This window comes from Nycticebus coucang, chromosome 14, assembly GCF_027406575.1.
Source record: "Nycticebus coucang isolate mNycCou1 chromosome 14, mNycCou1.pri, whole genome shotgun sequence".
In the NCBI taxonomy this organism is placed as follows: domain Eukaryota; kingdom Metazoa; phylum Chordata; class Mammalia; order Primates; family Lorisidae; genus Nycticebus; species Nycticebus coucang.
In genome coordinates this window covers 10,187,024-10,211,852 of record NC_069793.1, presented here as the reverse complement: position 1 = coordinate 10,211,852, position 24,829 = coordinate 10,187,024, and the positions used below count along the sequence as shown (strand labels likewise).

The 24,829-nt window shown below is 40.1% G+C and overlaps 1 protein-coding gene across 3 annotated transcripts; it reads right to left on the bottom strand.

Annotated features, from left to right (window-relative positions):
* Positions 1-417: 417 nt before the first annotated feature.
* On the bottom strand, positions 418-23,907 carry LOC128565621 (steroid transmembrane transporter SLC22A24-like). Of its 3 annotated transcripts, none has more exons than XM_053562213.1 (10): positions 23,286-23,907; positions 21,971-22,074; positions 17,470-17,624; positions 17,200-17,368; positions 10,023-10,146; positions 9,596-9,711; positions 5,585-5,799; positions 3,256-3,364; positions 2,053-2,256; positions 418-1,120 (listed from the first exon to the last, which is right to left on the bottom strand). In XM_053562213.1, exons 1-10 carry the CDS (start codon positions 23,682-23,684, stop codon positions 1,060-1,062), a joined length of 1,656 nt encoding a protein of 551 aa, XP_053418188.1. In that variant the 5' UTR covers positions 23,685-23,907; the 3' UTR covers positions 418-1,059. The 3 variants fall into 3 exon arrangements, with proteins under 3 accessions (XP_053418188.1, XP_053418189.1, XP_053418190.1); XM_053562214.1 differs by having other exon boundaries at positions 418-1,117; XM_053562215.1 differs by having other exon boundaries at positions 9,596-9,690.
* Between the last annotated feature and the right edge of the window lie 922 nt (positions 23,908-24,829).

Sequence of the window (24,829 nt, the reverse complement as noted above, 5' to 3'; positions counted from 1 at the left end):
ACTAAGTTGTGCAGCTCTGTTTGCTGAATGAATATGAATAAAAGTTAAATTGAGACATTTGATCAGTGTGGCACACTGATGTTATAGCAACTTTGTGACATGCTTTATTTCCTGCTTCCCCCAGCATGGTGCAGGTATCTATGCCTGCACCTGAGAATGAATGCATCTCTGCCTTCCTGAGAATGAACAGTACATTTTAAAATCATTGTTGCTTTGGCAAAAGAACATTTATCACTATGGTGTGTATTTCCTTGATCACTATTAAATATGAATGTCTTTTCATTTACTTTATATACAGTATTTATTATTTGTCCTTCTTCCCCTGAGAAATACCTATTCTTTCTCTTTGCCCATTTTTGTATTGAAGTATAATTTTATCCAACCGATATATGTTAGATACACATACACACATGTATACCTGTTGAAATCAGTTGTCATGTCTACTATCATTTAATATTTTATAGTTATAGTGTTTTTAAATGATTCATCTTAGTTTAAAACATGAAGCCACAAAGAATACAATGGAAAGAAACATAATTCTACTATTAAAAGCAAACCATTCTCATAATTTTTTGATTCTATTTCCAAAGTGGTAATTAATAACATTAATTGCATAATCCTTGAATATGTAAGTGATTCTTGGTGCCAAACTTTGATAACTAAGTGCTTCTGTGTATGGAATGGTTCTAAGCGAAGGTTGCGTCGACTGTTACTGCTTAGATGACTGTAGATTTATAACAGACTCCAGCATATGCTTCCCCATAGATGTATCTTTGGTGAAGCCCCATTTTCCATGATGCTCGTTTTCCTTAAACCATATTGGCTTTTATTAATATTTAGGTGAATTTGGAAGTTTGCAACTTCTTCCCAAAGCAAGATATTTGTAGGTGGAATTACTAAGACTTAGAAATTATTTTGCAGAAATTCATACATTTAGGGCCATCATTGTAAATGTCATGCATCTATCCATTGTATTTTTGGCTAGTTTGCAGGTGTGTATTAATCCTCTTCATTCTTCTCCTTACTGTACTCTGCCTTGGATGAAGTCTTGAGAATGCCTTAAAATTGTGTTACTTTTATGCAAGTATCTTCCTTATCTGCTTTTCTTGTTTCTTTTCTGCTGAAAAAGAAAAAGCCAAAAAAAAAAATCAAGACACAAAAGAGAAAGTAGGTATAGAATACGTGTATTTATCCTGTATGCCTAAGGACAAGCTGAGCCTACACATCAGCTTTGTAACCTGAGGCCCTTTGGATTTTGAATCATTGTGCTGGAAAAGGCTCTGATACCACTGTATGCCTGGAAAGGCAGCATTGCATAGTGCTGCTCTCACCATTTCATCCTTAGCCCTTTGACCAATGACACTTTTGAAAAATCAAAGGGTGAAGAGAAATTCTTAAGTCTAGTTCATTCTCTTTCCCTCCCTTAATTGTTTTCTTCTTTTCTTAAATACCCTCTCCTTAAAATTCCTGTTGCTGGTGGCTGCAGTTTGAGTTAATCTCTCAGGCATCCCAAGAAGAGCTAGACCCTTTAGATACATTGTCATCTTTGCATGGAAGATCTTGGTGTGTGTTCTAGACCCACAATTCTTCCTTGACTGAAGCAATAATCAGGTATGTATCTATGAGGCCTCTCATTCCCTTTCCTGTACTATATCCAGCACCCATTGGGTTGATGGGTGCTAAAGTCAGGGGATGAGAATGAGGCATTTGTGTCTCAACAGAATTATGAAAGAACAACAGGACTGTGTGTTTCCCACAGGGGCAGAGAGTATGTGTCATTCACAATAGGGCTACCTTAGCCCTTTTCACTACTAAAGCTAGTGGTGTGAGGTGGTCTGTGTGATCTAGAGAGCCTCAGGGGAGTCTGCCACAGACCAGGAGGCAGAGAGGTGAGGCTGCCCTTGAAGTAAAGATAGGGGGACAAATAGAAATCGGTCAGGTCTGAGCCTACGTGACAGCTAAAGGGGCTCAAGTGGTCATTGGCCTTCATCATCACAGAGCTATAGCACACAGCCACTCCCCATTTAGGTGACAGCTGGAGGATTTACTCACTCATTTTCCACGTCCTCTAGGGTGTTAGGAAGAGGCAGGTTCCTGGTTTCTGGGAGGAAGAGGATAAAGAGGACAGCAAGAATGGGGGAGACTCCATAGATAATCCAGGGCAGGTGGGGAGAATACCTCACTAGGGTCATCAACAGAGGAGCCAGTGCTGCCCCAATCCTAGTGAAGAGTATATTGACTCCTGAAACTGTTGACCTTTGAATGAAAATAAAAGACAAAAAAATCTTGCATAAATCTGTACAGGGAAGTTCTCATTTGTCACGTTTAGTCAGTATGCGAGACAAGACGACATACTCATTAAACACTTGGGCTTTCACAACAAGCTGTTACCTGTGACATTTACTCTATTGGCCTCAGTATTGCTTGATAGTTCTATGTTGGTAACAGCTCCCAACTCCTATTTCATCAGTTTTAAAATGGAGATACCCATAGCACCAATCCAGTAGTTATTGTCATTAAATGAGATAATGTGTGAAAGCAGCAGTCCCCAACTATTTGGGTAGCAGGGAACAGTTTCATGGAAGACAATATGTCCAAGGACAGCTGGTGAGGGCTCTACATTGGATGTAATTCAGGAGTCGATGCAAGTGTCAGGGGTGGCTGTAAATACAGATGAAGCTTTGCTTGTTTGCCCACCTCCTACACTTCTACCATTCCTAGCAGGCCATAGGGAGGTACCTGTTCTCAACCCAGAGGTTGAGGATTGCAGCATTAAAGGGCTTGGCACATAGTGAGGCATAAACTTAGCTTAAAGAATTGTTGTTATCAGTAGTTGTCTTTATTTCTATTATAATTCTTTCCTGTGACACCTAACAGTCTCAGTTTTTTCTTCATAGTAAAGTTTTATTTATTTATTTATTTTTTTGAGACAGTCTCACTTTGCTGCCCTTGGGAGTGCTGTGGTGTTATAGCTCACAGCAACCCCACAACTGTTGGACTCAAGTGATCCTCTTGCCACTGCCTCCCATGAAGCTGGGACTACAGGCGCCTGCCACAACACCTGAGAATTTTTAGAGGCAATGTCTAGCTGTGGCTGAGGCTGGTCTCAAACCCATGAATGAGCTCAGGCAATTCAAAGAGTGTTGGGATTACAGGCGTGAGCCACCCTGCCGGCCTAGCCACCATGCTGACCTCATGGTAAAGATAATGTGTTTCCCGTTTTGAAACCAGACAGATGGTCTTTAGCTCTCATACCTGAGTGTGGTGGGGATGAGCTCAAGTTGGTGGACTCCAGCGCTGTTACTAGCAGCAGAAGCAGCACCAGCTCCCAATGTTGCTAGAGCCACACGCAGGATCTGCAATTCTAGAGAGAAGAGGACAGTGAGAGTCAGGAGATCTTGGCTGAAGAAATCTGCCAACCCCTAGTAGTTGTAAAAAAGTTCTGCTGCAGTCTGGGCGCCTGTACCTCAGTGGTTAGAGCGCCATCACTGGCACCACAAATGGTGTGTTCAAACCTCACTTGGGCCTACTAAACAAAAACAAAAACAAAAAGAAGGAAAAAAGCTTGTTGTAGAACTTTGCAAATGTGAAATATGTTGAAGACACACTGTAGCATTCTGGAGGTTAGGCATTGGTGAGTAGAATAAGAAGTACCGATTGTAGAATTCCAAGGGTTTAAGCATTAAATAAGAGGATTTAAATTGGTTCAACTCTTCCTGCCCCATTGAGTATTGTCAATAAATTTGGCAGTAGGGAGTCAGACAATATTTGTTTTATTCGGTCTGTGTAATACTTTCTCTGCACTTTCTGTAGGGCATAGAGCCAAATATGGTTAAAAACTGGATAGGGTAGTTGTTTGTACCCTCACATTAACATGAAAAAGGAAAATAAAAAAAGTAAAAATATAGAAAAAAACTGGAAAGGGCATGAGGAACTTCTTCAGTACATTAAAACTACACCGACAGCAAAAAATTTAAAAGACACTTACAGAATTCAATAAACATAAACAATATAGGATTAAAGCAATGGGAAGGGATCTCCCATAAGGAAGCAACATTGGGTACAAAGGATGTGTGGGGCCCACCAGTCTGGGATTTTTTTTTTTTGAGACAGAGCCTCAAGCTGTTGCCCTGGGTAGAATGCTGTAGCATCACAGCTCACAGCAACCTCCAACCACTCCTGGGCTCAAGCAATTCTCCTGCCTCTGTCTCCCAAGTAGCTGGGACTACAGGCACCCGCCACAATGCCTGGCTATTTTGTGGTTGCAGCCGTCATTGTTGTTTGGCAGGCCCGGGCTGGATTCGAACCCGCCAGCTCAGGTGTATGTGGCTGGCACCTTAGCCACTTGAGCCACAGGCGCCGAGCCGCCAGTCTGGGAGCTTGTCCACTGTGCTCCTGCTCTGTCAGAAAGGTGAGGGGGCTGACCACTGACCTTCCCATTATGACTGTATAAGGTCATTCTATGAATTTGGGCACATGAATTCTAGGAAAGGTTGGGTCATTTGCTTACTATGATTCATGTTTAGGGACAGATCATAAAAAGGATGAAGATGAGACTCTTCCCCTGTTCCTACTGCACACTGCTTTTCTGCTTGAGGATAAGAGAGTTTTATTTCATGGAAGTCAAGAAGCCTGTCCTATGGCAGGCACGGTGGCTCACACCTGTAATCCTAGCACTCCGGGATGGAGAGGTGGTTGGATTGCTTTACATCAGTATTGAACACAAATGTCTTAACACTGTGATTGAGTAAATGAGGTGAAAGCTATGTTAATTAGTAGGATGTAAGCACTCCAATTTTACAAATAATCAAGACATTGAATCCCACAAAGGCATAAATGTATTCATGATCTATATACATGACTTATATGCATATGACTTAATAAAGAAACAAAAAGATCGGCCTGAGCATGAGTGAGACCGCGTCTCTAATGAAAACAAAAAAAGAAAAACTTCTGGATGTGGTGGCACATGCCTTAATCACCCAGGGAGGTTGAGGCAAGAGGATCACTTCAGCCCAGGAGATTGAGGTTGCTGTGAGCTATTATGCCATGGTAGTCTAGTGTAGGGCAAATAAAAAATAAAATCCTGTCCTAACAAAGTGGCTCATTTATGATGATTTAATGTCAAATGCAAAATTGAAAATATAGGAATGAGGAATGGAGAAGTTGGAAGTGCTTTAAAATCAGAAAAATGTCCAAAACAGAAGAGATGAGAACATCGTGTTCCCACTTTGGGATAAAATTGCAGTGCCTAGCTGCTCCACAGTTGTTGGCAAAAGTGTGAGTGGGCAAAAGGTATGTGTCTAGTTATTGTAAAGAAATTGTATGGTGTAATTAGAGTAATGTCCATATCCATCTTGGGTGAAGACAACCCTGTTCCTGAACCACCCCCTGCTGTAATTGGCTCAGTGAGATCCTACATTCAGCAACAACTTGTCAGAATCTGTTTTATAGCCTCTGGTAGTTTCAGGGAATATTTTGGCTTTCAATGACATTGCATTTTTTGTCATCAGGCAGTAAGACCAATGTATCTCTGAGGAATGAGGGAAACCACATTCCTTCCCTAAACTCCTTTCTCTCTCACCTTGGCCCACAAAGGTGTTGACCAGAATGGACAGTCCTACCAGGAGCAGGAACAACACCTCGCTTGGTCGACGACCCATATGATCCAGTGTCCAAAGGGGAAAAAATCTGCCTATGAGTGTGACAGCTCCAAAGAGAACCTGGAACAGGTAGATATTCCTCCCGAAGTGCTGCAAGTTGAGTATCAGGCCATAAAGGGACAGAGTGATTGCCAATCTGAAGTCAGGAAAAGGCGTAGAAACAAATTTATAAGATCTGATGCCTAATAAGCAGTTCCTAAGATTGGGAAGGTAAGTCCTACCTTGAAAATTACTATCAATTGATGATAATATTGGCCCAGAATGCATTTGGTCAGCGTTGAAGAAGTAGGTTCATTGTGTTTCAGAGAATATTTGTTTTTAAGGCAATGCTATTAAGTGAAAATAAAATTATAATGGAACTTTATGTTAAAATAAGTTCTCCATGTCATAATACTTATTGAGGTTCCCCCGAAAGAATTATCAAATAGACACATATTCTAGTGAAACTTATAAACTATTCATATAAAAAAAGTAATATGAAATCTGAGCTCATCACTGCACTGAAGGGTGTAAAGGTTTGGATATAGGGTTTGCTTATGGAAATTAGGGAAACTTGAGCAGTTGAGCATTGTGTGAATCTGTCTTCTCAGCTCCTGTGTTGAGAACTTTTCCTCACCTACTCGTAGTGAGTGAGGCTCCAAGGGCACTATAGGGCTGAATTTGTCATGTGTTTTCTGGGTTTGTGTACAGCAGTGGCCTGAAATTTCTAAGCACATATCTATATGCTTTATATCCATTATTAAAGTGAGAGCTGGAAACTATAGGTGATTTGTTTCATGCACAGGAATTGCAATAAAGTGTTTGGGAGGTAATGTTTGGGATGTATGGGTTTATTCATAGGTTAACATAGCCTCTAGAAGAGAGAGTCTGTTTATTAATTGTTGGTGGGCCTAACTCAGCCCCATGCAAATTCTCACCCTCCCCTTCTAAAAGAAAGAACACAAAGGGCCTAGTTGGCCCCACCTTTGAAATTTGTGACAAAGGACCCTAACTCACCATCACTCTCTAGGCAAGCTTTGGAAATTTCCCACCCTCTATGGCCCGCAGAAGGGGTCTGTAACTGCCTCCAGGCATTAATGCCATCTTTTCCCTGTGCAGGAGAGTCCTTGTCCCTTTTCAATAAAGTTGTTAAACCTCTGTGCTTCGGCTCTCGTCTCCAGGTTCTGCTGCACCTCTTTTCATTAATTATGAATTGAGTATTGATTAATAATTTATTGTGGGAAGAAGGAAGGGGAAAATAGGATTGGGGAATGAAAAGTGAATGCTGTTAGGTTAACACACAGGTCAATTAGCAGGGTCTGGAGAGAGAATGTCTTCAGGAGACAGAGGAAGTGTGGTTCCTACATCACTAGAAATGGAGTGAGAGGCCAAGGGTTCCAGTGAGGCCTCCAGAGGATTTACACCGAAGCACCCAGGAAAGGAGTCTGCTTTCTCAGACCTACACTCAGACCTTCCCTTCCCTCTAGCTCTTCTCCTTCCCCCACCCTGAGTGTGCAGAAACTGGAAACCTGACCCACGGGATAAGAGTGGAGAGGAAGCACAACCTGACCAGATGGAGAAATAGCCCACAATACCTTCCTGCCTTATCCACCCCCAGTGCGTCCAAGGTCAGCTTGAATCAGGGAGCTGGAAGCTCCAACTCTGAATGACGATCTAAGGTGTAGTTTTAGTACTTGGCTGAAATATATCCATTATTAAAGTGAGGCTATTTTGGTGAGTGCAAGGATGGAGGTTTTTTTTATAAGCGACAAGGACAGTATACAATGTGGCTTGTCAGAAGTTTCATCCGGGGATAAGGAAAAAACTGCAGGGTAGGTTCAAGAGAAGGGTGAGAAGGGCTGAGGTAAAGGTTATCATTATGTTCTTTTGTGATCAGACATTCTGTGTTCTCAATATTCAATGTTAATTATTTTGATAAAGGTGACAGGAAAGACAGAAAATTCATATTTTAGCAAAACTATGTCTAGTATAGAAATTGAACGTGTAATTAACAATTGTTCAAAAAAATTTCAGGCCAACATAGACTTGCTCTTAAATCAGTACAAACATTTCAGGTGGAAATATAAGTAATTCAAGAGAAGACAGAGTCCAGAAACTACATTTTCTTGTATACAGTTGGCAGGCTAATATCCAAATTGCCCCAGTAACTCAAAAGGGATACAATGGCCTTCTCACCAAGTGGTGGTGAGTGAATTGACAATGGATTTGGAAAACATAAACCTTGACCCCAATCTAGAATCCCGTACAAAAATTAATTTGAGGTGGGTCATACACAACACAAATGTGATGGATGAAAAAGGTTTGGGTAGAAAACATAGAAAAATATCTTTGTAAACGTGGGGTAGCAACTATTTCTGAAAGGGGATATCACAAATACTATTCGTGAAAGAGAAGATTGATTGACAGTCTTATAAAAATCGACAAATTTAGGTTATCAAAACATACCATCAGGGAGTGGAAAGGTTGTCCACAGACTGAGAAAAGACCTTTAAAATATACATCTAGGAGAAAATGATTTATTTCTTTAGGGTATTTTATCATAAGGACATTTACACTAGACTGTTTATCACAGCTCAATTTACAGTTTCCAAAAGGTGGAAACAACCTAAATGCCCATCAACCCAGGAATGGATTAACAAGCTGTGGTATATGTATACCATGGAATACTATTCAGCCATTAAAATAGATGTAGATTTTACATCTTTTGTATTAACTTGGATTGAGGTTGAAAGCATTCTTCTTAGTAAAGCATCACAAGAACGGAGAAGCAAGAGTCCAATGTACTCAATTCCAGTATGAAGTCAGTAGATGACCTAATATATGGTGGGGAGTAGGGGAATGAGGGAGCAGGTAGGGGAATGCGCGAGCAGGTAGAGGGGAAGAGAGTAGGGATTGGGGGGTCATGGTGTATGGCACATCTCTTGAGGGCAGGACACAATCGTAAGAGGAACTTTACCTACCAAATGCAATCAGTGTAATCTAATTCTTTGTACCCTCAATGAATCCCAAACAATTAAAAAAAAATCTAAAAGTGATGTAAATAAAAAAGTGACACTAATAAAAATGGATGTAGTCTAGGCAAGACAGGGAAGTCTTCACCATCATTCATCAGGAAAATGCAAATTTATTTTACAATGCACTAACGTCTATGTCCCTTTAAATAGCTAACTTAAAGTAACTCATAATAATTAATATCATCACATACTAATGCCTTCTATTAGTATAAAGAGATTGTACGTATGTGTGTCAATATGGTATGACCAAAGCTCTTACACTTGATGATGGGAGTGTATAGTTGTAAACCCACTTTGGGAATACTGTTTGGTATGTTTCTATAGAGAGATGTATACAGGCCTTAAAAACCAGAAACTCACAGTGGCCTGCTAATGAGAAAATCCATCATTCAGAGAAGCACTATGGCTAAATAACTGATAGCATATTCATATACATGACTTACGATCAAAAAGGCAAAGTATAGCGATGCAAAAAAATTGGTGAATTTCCCATAAATAAAAGGTGTATATATAGTATGATTCCATTCATACCAAATTTAGGTGTAGGCAAATGTAATCTATTGGAAAAGAGGTAAGAAGAGCTGTTACATGTGGGCAAGAATTAATTTGGGAGAAAAGGAGATGGAAGAGATGATTCAAGAATGTTGATAGGTGCATGGTTTTATAGGTAACGGCTACATGGTTTTATAGATTATAATCTATCTAAATGAACACTTTGTGCAGTTTAAATTAGGTCCCACTGAGTCGTCTGATCATAGTAGACTATCTTAAAATGTGACACTTAAAGCCATACATTTTGATAACGTTTGTTCTTATGTATTAATCATCCTCTACAATGCTGCTGCTAATACTATTGAAGGAAGGAATACATTCACATAACTAATATTTTAAAATTAATTACCACCAAATGGAGCTTACCTCACAACAGACAGGCAAAGGATTCTGATTCTCAGTTTAGGTGCACGGAATAAGCAGGAAATTGATGCTTTGATCTGGGCTCTATCCAACTCCTCCTGCATGGTGGAGCTTAGAAACTTCAACACCAAAAATAATAAGCATTTCTGAGATGTCAATAATGTTCCAGGCTTTTTGCTAATTACAAGGTGATGAGCAGGACATATTGTCTACAATCCTCAAGGAAATTTCTCTGTAGGGTGAATATGACACCCTTGTCCTTATTTAATGGCTGGTAATTTCAGGCATTTTAAAGGTTGGACAGAGACATAAGGCCCCACTCACAGGATTCTAATTCTGGAAATGTATTCACCCCAGGAACTCAGACTAGTGTGGCTATAAAGTCGTATTTTCATTTCACCCTCATAACCAGCTCCCCTTTCCAGATCACCTCAATGGTCAAGGTCTCTTCCGTATTCTTTTTTCCATTTATGTGTGCAACTCTTCTGAGTTCCTTTAAGCCCTCATCTGGCTGATTGTTGAAAATCAGCCACTGAGCAGACTCCACCATCCACCTGAGAAAAGAAGACCAGGTAAGTACAGGAAATATTTGTTTATTTGTGAAATTCCCTTTAACCTGAGTTTTCTTTTCCTGTCATTTAATATAGATTTTATAAATTGCAGTAGAGTCATTTCTAACTAAGTCATCCCTCCATTGGACTCCCAAGAGGAAGGGTGTTTCTGGCCATCAATAAGTGTTCAAGTATTTATAGAGAAATGTGAGTAGTGACGATATCATGTAAACCATTTATTTGAATCCCTAGTTTTGCTATTAACATATAAATTATATACCATAAAATTAACCTTTCTTTCTGGGCACAATTAGGTTTTTTTTCGAGACAGAGTCTCACTATGTTGCCCTTGATAGAGTGCTGTGGCTTCACAGCTCACAGCAACCTCCAACTCTTGGGCTTTCTCTTGTGAGAAAGTGATTCTCTGCCTCAGCCTCCCACCTAGCTGAGACTACAGGCACCTACCACAATGCCTGGCTACAATTTAGTGGCTTTAAACATAACCACAATATTATACAAACATTGCCACTACCTAATTCCAGAACATTTTCATCACCCCGAAGAAATTCCAATCTCATTCAGTCCCCATTGCTTCTCCCCAGTTCATGGTAAGCATTTATCTACTTTCTGTCTTTATGGATTTTTTTCCTACTGGATACTTCATAAATGTTATAATTCAAATTCTGATTAGTTTTGGCATTCCATGAATCCGGTATCACCCTTATCTAAAATCCAGCCGAACAGACAATAAGAACATTATAAAACCACATCCCTTAGTAATGTTGGGGTTCTAATACAGACAGACCAGAGAGAAAGTCTGGTGACCTATATGCAAGGTCTATCCTTATCTAGCTCCTAGAGTGGCCAGAGAACTGAGTTACATGGTTTGTCCACAATCCATGCCATCCACACAAGGGGAAGATCCCGTATATCTTCTATGCAGGGGAACAAAAGTGGTAACATGCCAAGGAGCAGCTACATGAGCATGACATCACTATGCACTCATGGCTGGCTGGGAACACGTGGTGCCTTCTGACAAGACCATACATACAAAGCTCAGACAAATTTATTTTATTACACACGCAAGGCCATGGGCGAGAAAGCCCAAAGACCTTTGTCTGTCCCTACATACTTATAGACTTTTTTTTTTTATTAAGTCATTTGTACATAGATCATGAATACATTTACGCCATTATGGGATTCAATGTGTTGATTATTTATACACATTGGAGTGCTTACATCTACTAATCAACATAGCCTTCACCTCATTTACCCAATTACAGCTTGAAGTCATTTGTGTTCTACACCTGATAGATCCAACTTGTACTTGCTATATGCTCCATAGGTTTGGTCCCCCTACTAACTGTCTGTCTATCGACCCACCCCCTACCTTCCCCTCTCACTCTCCTTCCCTCCTTCATCCTAGGCTATAGTTGTGTTTCATTTTTCATATGCAAGTGTGAGTGATTATAAATTGGTTTCAGAGTAGTACTGAGTACATTGGATATTTCTTTCTTTTAATAGACTTTGATGGAAAAACCCACAAGGTAAGAATAACAAACCAATTCAGCAGCATGCTGAGGGGATCATACACTATGCTCAATTGGTATTCATTATTGATTGCAATAATGTTTCAACATGCAAAAATCCATCACCATAATATACTCCTATACTCCATTAACATAACAAATTAAAAAACCCACATGGTCATTGAATTTGGTGGAATAAAAGCAAATTAACGCCTAGTTTATGATTAAAAAAACACTCAAGAAAAGGTTACAAGGGAACTGTCTCAACATGATGAATGTCATATTCTAAAAATCTAAGGTGAACATTATACCCAGTGATGAAATAGCAATAGTTTTCCATTGAGATCAGGAATAAGTCAAGATACCTACTTCCATGACTTCTATTCGGGAGTGTACTGAAAGTTCTTACCAGAGTGATGAAAGAGGCCAAATTATCTCTAATTGCAGATGACATAAACTAATACTTAGAGAATACAAAAGATTCCACAAAAACTGTTACCACTAACAAATTCCTCCAAGAAACAGAATATGAAGTAAACATGCAAAAATCAGTTGTTTCTATATACTAACATTGAAAAGTCTGAATAAGAACTTACAAAAGAATTTCATTTACAGTAGGACACACAAGAATAAAATACTTATAAATTAAGTTAACCAAGGAGGTTATAGAGTTGTAGAATGAGGGTTACAAACAATACTGAAAAAACTCAAAAAAGACAAAACAAATAGAAATACATTTTATATATCTGGATGAAACTATTTAAAGCAATCTGCACATGCAATCCCTATGAAAATGCTAATGACATATTTTTCTGAAACACTCTACCTAAATTTCAAATGGAATCTCAATGGAGCCCAAATAGACAAAGCAATCTTTCAAAAGAAGAACAGGAGTGGAAGACTCGTACTTCTAAATCCAATACTTACTACAAAGCAACAGTAATCAAAACAGTGTGGCACTACCAGTGGAACAGAATAGGGAGGCCAGATACAAACTCTAACATACATGTCCAAATACTTTTTGACAAGAGTCTTAATGGGACCGAATAGCCTTTTCAACAAATGGGGGTGGAAAAAATGAATATATGCGTGCGAAAGAACAGAGGTGAGCACTTCCTATTCCATATGCAGAATTAATTAATAAGACCTTAAAGCAAAGACTTAAACGTATCAAAATGTTAGAAGCATATAAAGGTAAAATGTTGTTGACATAGTATTTGGGTATGATTTCTCAGAGATGACAGCAAAGTCACAACAATAACAACAATGGCAATACATTATCAGGAGAGTAAGAAGGCAACACGCATAGTGGCAAAAACACTTGGAAATTACACATTTGATAAGCGATTAATATCTAGAATATAGAGAGAACGCCTAAAATTAAAACAAAAAGAATAACAAAACCCAATCCAATTCAAAAATAAGCAAAAGACTTCAAAAGACATTTCTCTAGAAAAAGTATACAAGCACTTGAAAAGAGACCAATTATGATAGTTTTGTCAGATGTAGAATTTGTTTTGGAAAGATTTTTTGTTTTCAATGCTTTGAACATTGTTGTGACCCAGGAACTGAGCCACAGCATGGCAGACTGAGAGTTCCCCATGTAGGTCTTTATCCATCTGCTTGGGTCCAGCAGACAAAGGGAGAGAAGGCATGGTGAATTCACACACGTTTCTTGACTTGTGGGAGACTACAGCAACATCATATCAGCCATCAGCAAGGCTGACAGGTGCTGCCTTTACCCAATTATTCAAGGCCTTTTTATCAGGTTTTTTTGGGGTCGTGCATATATAAGTAAAAAAGTGAAAAGGTATCAGCTCATGTTTCAATTAAACAGGCAGTCTTTTGTTCATGGAAGAGAGCTATCAGGGTGAAGGACAGAGGAGCACTAAACTACAGATCATAGGGAACTGGTAGGTTTTAATGAGGAAAAGTTACAGCCCATAGTTTACATAGCTGCAGCTGAAGGGTAATTGTCAGTTGCTTTTTAGTTTTAGTTTTGTCTCTAAACTGCTGATTTCTAGCTAGACATTTCCCAGATCAGTTTCTCATCTATTCTGCTGGACATTCCAGCGCCCCCATGCCACCTTAGGTGTGTATGGCAGTGGAGGGGCTGAGGCCCAGGGCTGGATCATGCTGGAGTCTTCAGAAATGCCAGCTTTCTCTAGCTTTTATCCACAGAATATCCACAGTCGGTCGTTGGATTTTGGAAGATGGATTACGCTGTGCCAAAGTGTGGATCTTTTGAGTGTATCTATTTGGAATGTTTGAGTTTCTTGGGTGTACACATAGGTGAATCTTTCCATCATATTTGTTTCTTGGGGGGCTTTTATTTCTTAAATTCAGCTTCATCCTTTTTCGCTAACCTTTCCTTCTGGGACCTGTCCAATGTATATGGTGATACACTTGATACTGTCCCACAAACTGGCACACTCTCCTCATTTTTCTTAATTCATGTTCTTGTTCATTGAACTACACAGCCTCAATAATCTATCCTCACGTGCTATGATTATTTTCTGCCTCCTCAATTCTTCTTAGGCCATCCAGTGAATTTTTCACTTCTTGCATTTCAGTGCTAGAGTTTCTATTTGGAGACATCTTTTTAATATTTTTCCTTACTTCTGTAGAATTGGTTTCTTTTAATTAGTTTCTTTTGCCACATTTAAAAGAGCTGATTTAAAGCCTTTTCTAATCAGCCAGCATCTGGCTTTCCTCACACAGAGTTTATAGTGATGGCCTCTTCTTCCTGGGTAGGAGTCATACTTTCTTAGTTCATTCAATAGCTTCTAACATGGTTGAAACCCAAGCCTTCGAACAATAAAATATAGCAACATTGGATATGCTTCAGAGTGTTTGTTGCTGTTGTTCCTGGTGCTTTATGTATTAGGGCAGTGGCTTTCTGTGAATTAATTGTATAAAATCTCTATTATTCATGGATGGCCTATGCAATCTCCACTGGTTAGCTTAGTGGTCATCCAATGAGTTAATTGCCTACAACCAGCAAATAACCCAGTCTTTATTGAGAGGCTGTGAGAATGTGTTGAGATATACCTTTATCAGTCAACCATGCAATTTAATATTCTGCCTTAGCCTCCACTCATTGCATATTCAGAGCCTCAAGATCACCAGGAGGTGAGGGCTCAGGGCCTTTTCAGGACTTTCGTGAGCATGCATACATCTGTAGACATGCACATGACCTTCTAGACAACCAGGAATATGTTGAAGCTTTTGGAAACCATGAAAGATGGCTTGGTGCCTGTAGCTCAGTGGCTAGGGTGCCGGCCACATACACTGGAGCTGGTTGGGTTTGAACCCAGCCTGGGCCTGCCAAACAACAATGAAAATTACAACAAAAAAATAGCTGGGACTACAGGTGTGTGGCAGGCGCCTGTAGTCCCAGCTACCTGGGAGCCTGAGGCAAGAGAATCGCTTCAGCCCAAGAGTTCCAGGTTGCTGTGAACTGTGACTCCATGGCCCTCTACCGAGGGTGACATAGTGAGACTCTGTCTCAATGAAAAAAAAATAATACATTCCTTTTGGAAAGATGTTTGGAGAACACTTAGAGATCTAAAAATAGATCTGCCATTCAATCCTATAATTTCTCTACTAGGTATATACCCAGAAGACCAAAAATCACTTCATAACAAAGATATTTGTACCAGAATGTTTATTGCAGCCCAATTCATAATCGCTAAGTCACGGAAAAAGCCCAAGTGCCCATCAATCCACGAATAGATTAATAAATTGTGGTAAACAGTTTGAACAGTATCAAAAAAAAATCAATTGTGGTATATGTACATCATGGAATATTATGCAGCCTTAAAGAAAGATGGAGACTTTACCCCTTTCATGTTTACATGGATGGAGCTGGAACATACTCTTAGTAAAGTATCTCAAGAATGGAAGAAGAAGTATCTAATGTACTCAGCCCTACTATGAAACTAATTTATGGCTTTCACATGAAAGCTATAACCCAGTTATAACCTAAGAATAGGGGGAAGGGGGAGAGGGAGAGGAGGGAGGAGGGTGAATGGGCGGAGGGAGGGTGATTGGTGGGACTACACCTGTGGTGCGTCTTACAAGGGTACATGTGAAACTTAGTGAATGTAGAATATAAATGTCTTAACACAATAACTAAGAAAATGCCAGGAAGGCTATGTCAACCAGTGTGATGAAAATGTGTCAAACAGTCTATAAAACCAGTGTATGATGCCCCATGATCGCATTAATGTACACAGCTATGATTTAAAAATAATTAAAAAAAAAAGGGTGACGCCTGTGGCTCAAGGAGTAGGGCGCTGGTTCCATATGCCGGAGGTGGCGGGTTCAAACCCAGCCCGGGCCAAAAACCACAAAAAAAAATAAAAATAAAAAAACAGAAACCATGAAAGATATAGTTGTGCTTCGAATAATATAGTTTTGAACTATGAAGTTTCAATATATGTGAGTTTTCGAAAATGAAATGGCAGCAAGTGTGCCTGTCCCTCTGGTATCCCCTTCCACCTCCTCCACCTCTCCTATGTCTGTCACCCCTCAGGCACCAAGACTAACCCCTCATCTTCCTCTTCCTTCTCAGGCTACGTCATGTGAAGATGACAAGGAGGAAGATGTTTATGATGATCTCATTCCACTTAATGAATAGTAAATTGACTTCTTTTCCTTATGATTTTCTTAACAGTTTCTTCTCTTTGGCTTATTATATTATAAGAACACAGCATATAATATAACACATATAACATACAAAACATATATTCATGAACTTTTTATGCTATAGGCAGGCACCGTGTATCTGCTCTGGTGCAATGCTGGTGCAGTGTCCAAATAGCTTCCTACTCAGTTCTGAGGCCTGTGGTGCTGGAGGAGCCCCTCAAAGCTTGTGTTACGGTGTCCACTGGGGGAGAGTGGAGCCCCATGATCTCTTCCCTAACACTTTCCCACTTGTGGACACTTTGTCCAGGTACCTTCCAATCTTGCTGAACTAATTAATTACACCACCCCGCCTCTCTCTCTGAGTTGCACTTCTCTAGTTGGTTCTGCAATGATTCACAATACTTGCTCCCAAAACATCACTCCGTGGGTTAGTCTTTACCCACAATTTCTGATCCCTTGAGAGCTGTGAATGCAGGGTGCTTTAGTCCGCTGTCTTACATCATATTCTGCCCTTTCCTTTTACACTCCCACTTACAATGACAAACATCCCCAAATCGTCTCCATCACATAACGTTCCCAAAGTCACATCAGTAATATATTTGCTTCAAGAATAAGTATGTGTCTTTTTGTAACATGCAGAAGTAGTTAAGGATATTTCTGTGTGCTATACACAATGACTGCAAAGTGACAGATGTCCAGATACTTAGTTATTCTATTCTGTTCATTGCTTCTCATGTGCTATAATGGGAGGTAACAGGGACTGTGGGTCAGGATCAGCCCATGGAGTGGACAAATCCCAAGTGACAGAATTCTCCTCTGTGTTCCCACCACAGCCTCCTTTATTTGCAAAAAAAGAAGAAAATTAGATTTTCCATACCTGAAGGACAAGAAGAAGACAAACATGGGTATAGACAGGGTGAGTTGCAGTGTGCGCCAGTCTCGAATGGCAAAGGCCAGTCCTCCCAGGAGCATGTGCCCAGCACTGCAGGCAGTTGATAGCAGCATTATAGCCATAGATCGTGACTGGGCATTTGTCCACTCTACCACTGGAAGAAAACATATATGGTAACAGTAATTTCAGACACAGGGCAGTTTCAAGGTTAATTCAAGGCATAAAGACAAGAAAAGAGTCAAATTATTGACTTACCCTGACAAAAGAAGTTTCCCAAAGTAGTCATTATACAGAACCCTGTCAAACAGCGTAGTGTGGAGTAAACAAAGAGGTTGGGCGCCAAGGCTGCACAGGTGTCACAGACGGCCACCTGGAGGAGACACCAGGTGCATATAATCTTCCGTCCAAACCTAAGAAATATTGAACTAGATAAGCTTATTTAGGAACAAAAAGTGTAGGTGGAAATCTTGACACTGAAGGAACATCTTGAAATTTAGGATTAATGTTTCACGACTGGAGCATACCCCTTGAGACCTAGTGGAAAGGTTTTATTAGTAAACAGCAGAAATCTCTGGTGAAAGTAACCCTGTCTACTTGTCAATATGAGAGCTTCGTCAAAGCTCTTGCACTACCACCGGGAGGATATGATGCCATGTGAAAGTGTATAAAATAAAAGGAAATGTGGGAAGTTGTAAAAAACACTCATTATAAAATCATATACATTGAAAATAGTGGATTTGTGCACTGTACTTAGATGAAATCAAGAAATCTGAACTTGGGCCTCTATACTCTGAAGGTAAAGGGTAAACTTATGTGAATGGAAGAGACAAAAGACAGTGTATAAAACTTGCAGATCGACTGTACAGCCACCACTCTCAGCTTTGTTTCCATTTTCAGTTCAAACAGAGTATAATTCAGCCTCTCTATCCCTGAGTTCAGGAATTAATGGAAAGTTCACAGAGGAGAGGATGAGGTGAGAAAGAGCATAAGGAGCAAGGAAGGGAAAGATAAACAAAAGGAATGGTAATTATTAATAGGTGTGCCACGGTTGGTAGGATGGCTACCACATGTGAAGCCAGCTTTGAATCAGGTACCCGAGTTCATTCTGAATTCCTGGTAGTGACAACAGATGAACAAACTTTAGTTTTTGACACCTGTTCTATGCCATGTGTTACTTTTGCAATTTACTTCCTTATCATTCTTATAGAATGTGTACCTTTGTGAGTGTTTATACAACCTGTGTTTTATTACTAAATTTTTATGATTCAATTCAGAATACAATGAAATTTTTTTTCAAAAAGTTCTTGTTTTTCTTATTAAATCATAGCTGTGTACATTAATGCGATCATGGGGCACCATACACTGGTTTTATAGACCATTTGACATATTTTCATCACACTGGTTAACATAGCCTGTGATATAGATCATGATGGAGAGGCAATCACTTGAAATTGAAGAAATGAAAAGTCAGTAATTATAATGAAAATCTGTATGTGGTAAATAAATTCTCAGGGTAGTGGTTGCCCTGGGTTCAGAGGGAGGGATAAACAGGTGTTACATAGGTCATTTTGAGGGAGCTATTGTAATGATGGATACATGACTTTATACGTTTGCTGAAATGCCTAAAACTGAACAAAACAAGTGTGGCCTAATTTAAACTATGAACCTTAGTCAATAATGTATCAATATTGGCTTATCAATTGTAACCAATGTACCACAGTATTGCAGTACTACTAATAAGGTAGACTTTGTGACAGGGAGTATATGGGGACTCTCTGTGGTTTGTATTCAATATTTGTAAATTGAAAATTGCTATAGAAATTAAAGCCTGTATGTAAAAAAGTCTCACAGTAAAGACACATATATCAAGATGTTAATATTAGAGATCAGTATGGTGTTAGGGATGGAGACAGGAAATGTGTCACTGGGGGTGAGACTAGGGAAAAAGTGTTTGGGGTCCTATGGGAAGCTGAAGAGGAGTTTTGAACAACAGACTAGTTCTACACACAAAATTGTAAGTAGATCTTCAAGGTTATTGGTAAAATGCAAAAATTAAGAAAGAGCTTGGATAAATAGCTCTGTGGTGAATAAAGTCGTGAAAGTGGGCCTCTGTGTTTTTGTTGCACTTGTACAGGAAAGACTTTGCTTTTCCCTATTCTGTAAGAAACTAAGTGTGGATTTGTTATATACGTCTTCTACTGTGTTAAAGTATGTTTTTTTCTATGCCCAGGTTTTTCAGCATTTTTTTTCATGAAAGCATGCTGAATTTTATTGAATGGGTTTTAGGCATCTATATGGTAAATGCTTGAGATGATGGATATCCCAATTACCCTGATTTGATGATTACAAACTGTATGCCTCTATCATAATGTGTTGAATCGTATGAAAATGCATAAGGATTATGTATATGAAATAATTAAAAGTAGAACAATAAAGGAAAGAAAGTAAATGCTCTGATGCAGAAATCTATGCAGGATATATATAACTGTAATGAACTCAAAGGTCACAGTTATTTTTAAAGGGGAGAGCCAAATTATTATTATTTTAAAATTTGATTACAACCAATTTGTTGGCATTAAAATTAGAGGCATTTTAAATTTGAATGGATATATACCAAAAGCCAGATATTAAGTTTGGTAAAATGGGAACAGGAATTTTCCAGTAATTACAGTTTAGTAGGCAGAAATCAATTTAGAGAAACAAACCCCATGTTTACAATGATTGTGCCACAGATTTAAACTTCAGTAGTGCATCAGTAAATTGTTCACATTGAGATCTTAACCTTGAGATTTGACAGCTGTTTCGTGAAAAAGAAAAAAAAATCTCCATACTCTGTGCAAATATATCAGTCTTCCATGTGCTTTAGCACACACTTAGAATTTCTCCATTATATATGTACAAAACTCCTGCCATGTGGGCAGGGAAAAATACATACTTTCCTAACAAAACTATAATGTAGTTCCGCCCCAAGAAGCTGCGGGCGGAAAAGTCAAGCAGCCAAGGCCGCCAGCCAGCACCAGCGGGTCCCGCGGCGGGGCATAGACCAGGGTCATAGTGCTGGGAAGCAAGAGGCTCAGCAGGAAGAGAAGAAGGAAGTGAAGCCAGCGACTGCAAAGAGCTGCAGAGGATCGCAGATCGTGACTCGGGCGGTGGCGGCACAGCAACCAAGGTCACGGTTTTTAACCAAGATTACCAGATGCCCTTGAGCACTTAAGGTGCCCTCAGTATCCTGGCGGGAGACATGCCTGTATGACGGGTCGATGACAGCCTCCAGAAAAACTCTTCCAGGACTCAGGAATCCCCACAGTCCTCATCCCCAACCCATGTCACCCTAGGTTCTAAATATTATGCTTCTTTCCTGGTTACAAAAATGACTTATTAAAGGCATTTTACAAGGGTCAGCATTTCCACTGCACGTGAGTGACTCCCTCTTAACGCGAGTGAATCCCATCACACGTGAGTGATTCTCACTGCACGTGGGCCCCAAACCCCAGGTGTGAAATGATGAGCAATCTAACAGTGTCCACGATGGTAAGAGACACGAACAGAACCTTCTCTGAGGAACACAGGCGAATGGCTAGCAAACATACGAAAAAATGTTCATTGTGCCTAATCATCAGAGAAATGCAAATCAAAAGCACCCTGAGATGTCACCTAACAGCAGTAAGATTAGCCCACATCACAAAGTCCCAAAGCTGCAGATGCTGGTGTGGATGTGGAGAGAGAGGGACACTTGTACACTTTTGGTGGGACTGCAAACTGATACAGCCTCTTTGGAAAGAAGTATGGAGAATCCTCAAAGAGCTCAAATTAGATCTCCCCTTTGAACCCGCAATCCCATTACTAGGCATCTACCCAGAAGAAAAAAATCCTTCTATCATGAGGACATTTGCCTTCGACAGTTTATTGTAGCTCAATTTGCATTAGCCAAAATGTGGAAACAACCTCAAGGGCCATCATCTCAGGGATGGGTTAACAGATTGTGGTATATGGGTACTATGGAATATATTCAGCCATAAAAGACTGTGACTTCGCATTTTTAGTACTAACCTGGATGGAATTGAAACACATTCTTCGTAGTAAAGCATCTCAAGAATGGAAAAGCAAGTATCCAATGTGCCCTACACTGATATGAAGCCAGTAGATGATCTAATGCATGCCCACAGAGGATAAAAAGTCATTTCAGTTCAAGGTGGGAAGAGGGGGAACGGAAGGTGCACACCGCTGGGATGTTTGGCACGCTTTTTGAGGGCGGGACCCAACTACAAGAGGGAATGTACCTAACAAATTCAAACATTTTGACCTGGTTATTTGTACCCTCACATTAACCTGAAAAAAAAAATATGAAAGTGTCCATTATCATTTCCCTCACAAGCCTAGGTGGTTCAGAATGTTGCCAAGGGCAGTAACAATGCTTCACAATTTGTGCTTTGAAACATGCAGCTGCCTTCTGCCTCAAACCCCCTTCTTCTCCTTGTATGGAACCAACTCATAGTTATAAACCTAGAATTCTGTGATCTACCCTGAAAATGTCCTGCAATTTTGTTAACCTTGATTTATACTTTTGGGTCTTCCTTTATGCACTATAATTAATAGAGTTCTCAACCTAACTATGATTTCTGGTTCACATATCAAGCATTCCTATTCAGTTTTAGCTCTATGGAGTCAGAAATAGAGGTCAGCACATAGCATAATGCAAGGTACACACATATATATCCTCTGATAAACACTCCCAATGTAATGAGGTGACACTTACCTGTCTGATAGATAACCATACACCGGACTTCCCAGCAATGACCCAGCCATAAGTAGGGACTGAACCAGTGATTTCTGTGACTCAGATTCACACACCAGGTCCCACTGGAAGAGAAGGAAAGCAGCACAGTGGAGCCGGGGAGGACTGTGAGCCCTTTAGTGGACACTGACTCCAGACTCCAAACTCGAGCATATAGGATGTGCATGAGCCTCTGCTGTGATCGTCCTGCCTCCCTCTCCAGCTTCGTCTACAGACACTCTCCTCTGGTAGCCCACACTCTGACAGTACTGAACTAATCTCAAGCCTTCAAATGCCGCTGGCTCTTTCTCTGGCCTCACAACCTTCCAACAGCCTTTATGCCTGTGTCTATGTCTCTAGTCATTTTATCTTCACACTCCCTGAATTGCACTAACTTATATACGTTCTTTAAGAGTTACATTTAAAAACATGAAATCACAGATAAAAAGTTACCTTTACCAAAATGTAAAAAAAAACCCCATATGGAAAAACCCAGTGTTTTTTTCTAGGAAGGTCATCCTAATCTTGTAGGGAACATAAGGGACCTTGCCTTGGCTTCATTTACTTGTGATTTCAAACACTGTAATAAATCTCATCTTTGGGCACATACCGAATCATTCAAAAAACTTGAGAAATCCTGGCACCTGGATCCTATGCCCAGAGGTTCCGGTTATTTGCTCTGCATATCAGTTTTGCAATGATTATTGAGAACCACTAACCTATCTAACATTTTTCTAGGTCTTTCTCATAAGAATCAATGATAGAAATCAGTTTATACTTAGCTTGTTCAATATATTAGCCTTAATACTCATACACTTGACTGCATCATAGTGCAGATAAGCGATTGCTACAAGCTGAAGGAATGAAGAAAGGGCTGGCTCAGTGCCCGTAGCCCACTGGTTATGGCGCCAGCCACATGCACTGAGGCTCATGGGTTCAAAACCAGCCTCGGCCAGCTTAACAACAATAACTGCAACAAAAAATAGCTGGGCATTGTGGTGGGTGCCTGTAGTCCCAGGTACTTGGGAGGCTGAGGCAAGAGAATCGCTTAAGCCCAAGAGTTTGAGGTTGCTATGAGCTGTGACGCCACGGCCCTCTACGGAGGGCAACAGTGAGACTCTGTCTCAAAAAACAAAAACAAAAACAAAAACAAAAACAAAAACAAAAACAAAAAAAAGGAAAGGAAATAAAGGGCTGACTGCAGCACCCATCTGGGGACTAAATGTGCGAAGCAATTGCATTCTTTGTGTTGCCTCTAAACACGACAATCACACAAGCAGAACATGCAGTTTCCTACCTCAGTCACAATGGTGGAGGAGAAGCTTCGGTCATACACCCAGCCGTCCACACAGGGCTCTGTGTCTGGCTCACTCATGTTGGAGAAGCTCCCATTTGGGTAAAGGAGCTGCCACTGGGGATGGACGAAACGACGACACTTCTCTGGCCTCAGGTTGGAATCCAGTGGGATGGAGACTCTCAGGAGGGCATCTTGGCTGAGGGTCCCAGTGTCATTGTCAGAGACAGTGCCATTGTCGAGGATGTGGACCCAGCAGCGATGACCAGGGATGGCTGCAGTGAAGTTGTCCAGCAGGATATGAGGATACAGCAGGATGCTGATGATACATAAGAAAGCCATCTGAAGGATCTGGAATCTCCCCAGGCTTCCTACCTGATCCAGGAGCACTTCAAAGGCCATCGGGGCTGAACAGGCGATCCCCAGGTGTTAGCACAGTGAGCTTATGGAGTTCAATTCAGAAGTAGAAGAGGTTCCACTTCTACTAAGGTGCAGTAATCCTGTGTTGATCCAGACACCACTTTCTCCTCGATGGGCCTGGTCACTCAACTATAGCAGAGCAGCGCAAGGAGTTTCAGAAAGAAATATTGTATTATGAAAGAAATATTGGAAACATAAAAGCAAAACTGCTTTATTACCTTTTGTGAGCAAAGAAGATAGAAGGGAACTTTTTTTTGGTCGAGACTGAAGTTTGACTAAAAGTTAATCCAAACGAGTTAAAGTAAAACAAAGTGGAATGCTTGGTACAAATGTTGACTTTTTTTTAAGTGAAGGTCTGCTTTGGTTTAAATTATGTGAGTCACAGTGAACTTTAAAATTTTGGAAGTAGTGAAATGAATATAATAAGCAAAGAGAGTGGAATAGTGTTTTTTTTTTTTCAGAGAGCTCACCCTGTTGTCCACTCTCTTGCCCAGAGGGGACTGCAATAGCACCATCATCCCTCACCACAGCTTGAAGTCCTGGGCTCCATGGATTGTCCCACCTTACAGCATTCTGAGAAGCTGGGACTACAGATGTTAGACAGCATGTGTGGTTAATTTGTGAAATTTTTTAGAGTCAGGATCTTTGTTGTCAAGGCTGGTGTTGAGTTCCTGGTGTCAAGTGATCTTCCAAGCTCAGTGTCACAAAGTGCACAGTCATGAGCCACCAAACTGGCTGGGAAATAGCCCTGTTATTAGTAGTTTATTTCACTAGATTTGTTAATTCTTGCAAATAATAATTTAGATTTTCTGCTTCTATGACTATAAAAAAAGCAACGTAATTAACTTAAATATTTCACTTACGTACTTGTAAGTTTATAAACAAAACTTGAAGTCAATGTGACAAGTGTCATGTTACAGATAATAAGGGCATGTACATAACAATTTTTATTAAAATGTCATAAGATAAGCACAAGGAGATAACAGTGGGCTGCTAAAGAATAAAAGGGAAATTGTTTTTATCATTCCCTGGAAGATGTTGTGAGGAAGATAAGTCACCCCTGTAAAAATTGACTTTGGCTCCTCTGGATAGAAAATTCTAGAGGCAATAAAGCAGTAGATGAAGAG

Bases quoted from the DNA above. Each gene is read 5' to 3' on its own strand.
- LOC128565621 (XM_053562213.1), bottom strand. From the start codon at position 23,684: ATGGCCTTTGAAGTGCTCCTGGATCAGGTAGGAAGCCTGGGGAGATTC. The intron at 17,369-17,469 runs GTAAGTCAATAA...GTTTTCTTCCAG, and splicing joins GGGAAACTTCTTTTGTCAGG to TGGTAGAGTGGACAAATGCC. The intron at 2,257-3,255 runs GTATGAGAGCTA...TTTCATTCAAAG, and splicing joins CTCATCCCCACCACACTCAG to GTCAACAGTTTCAGGAGTCA.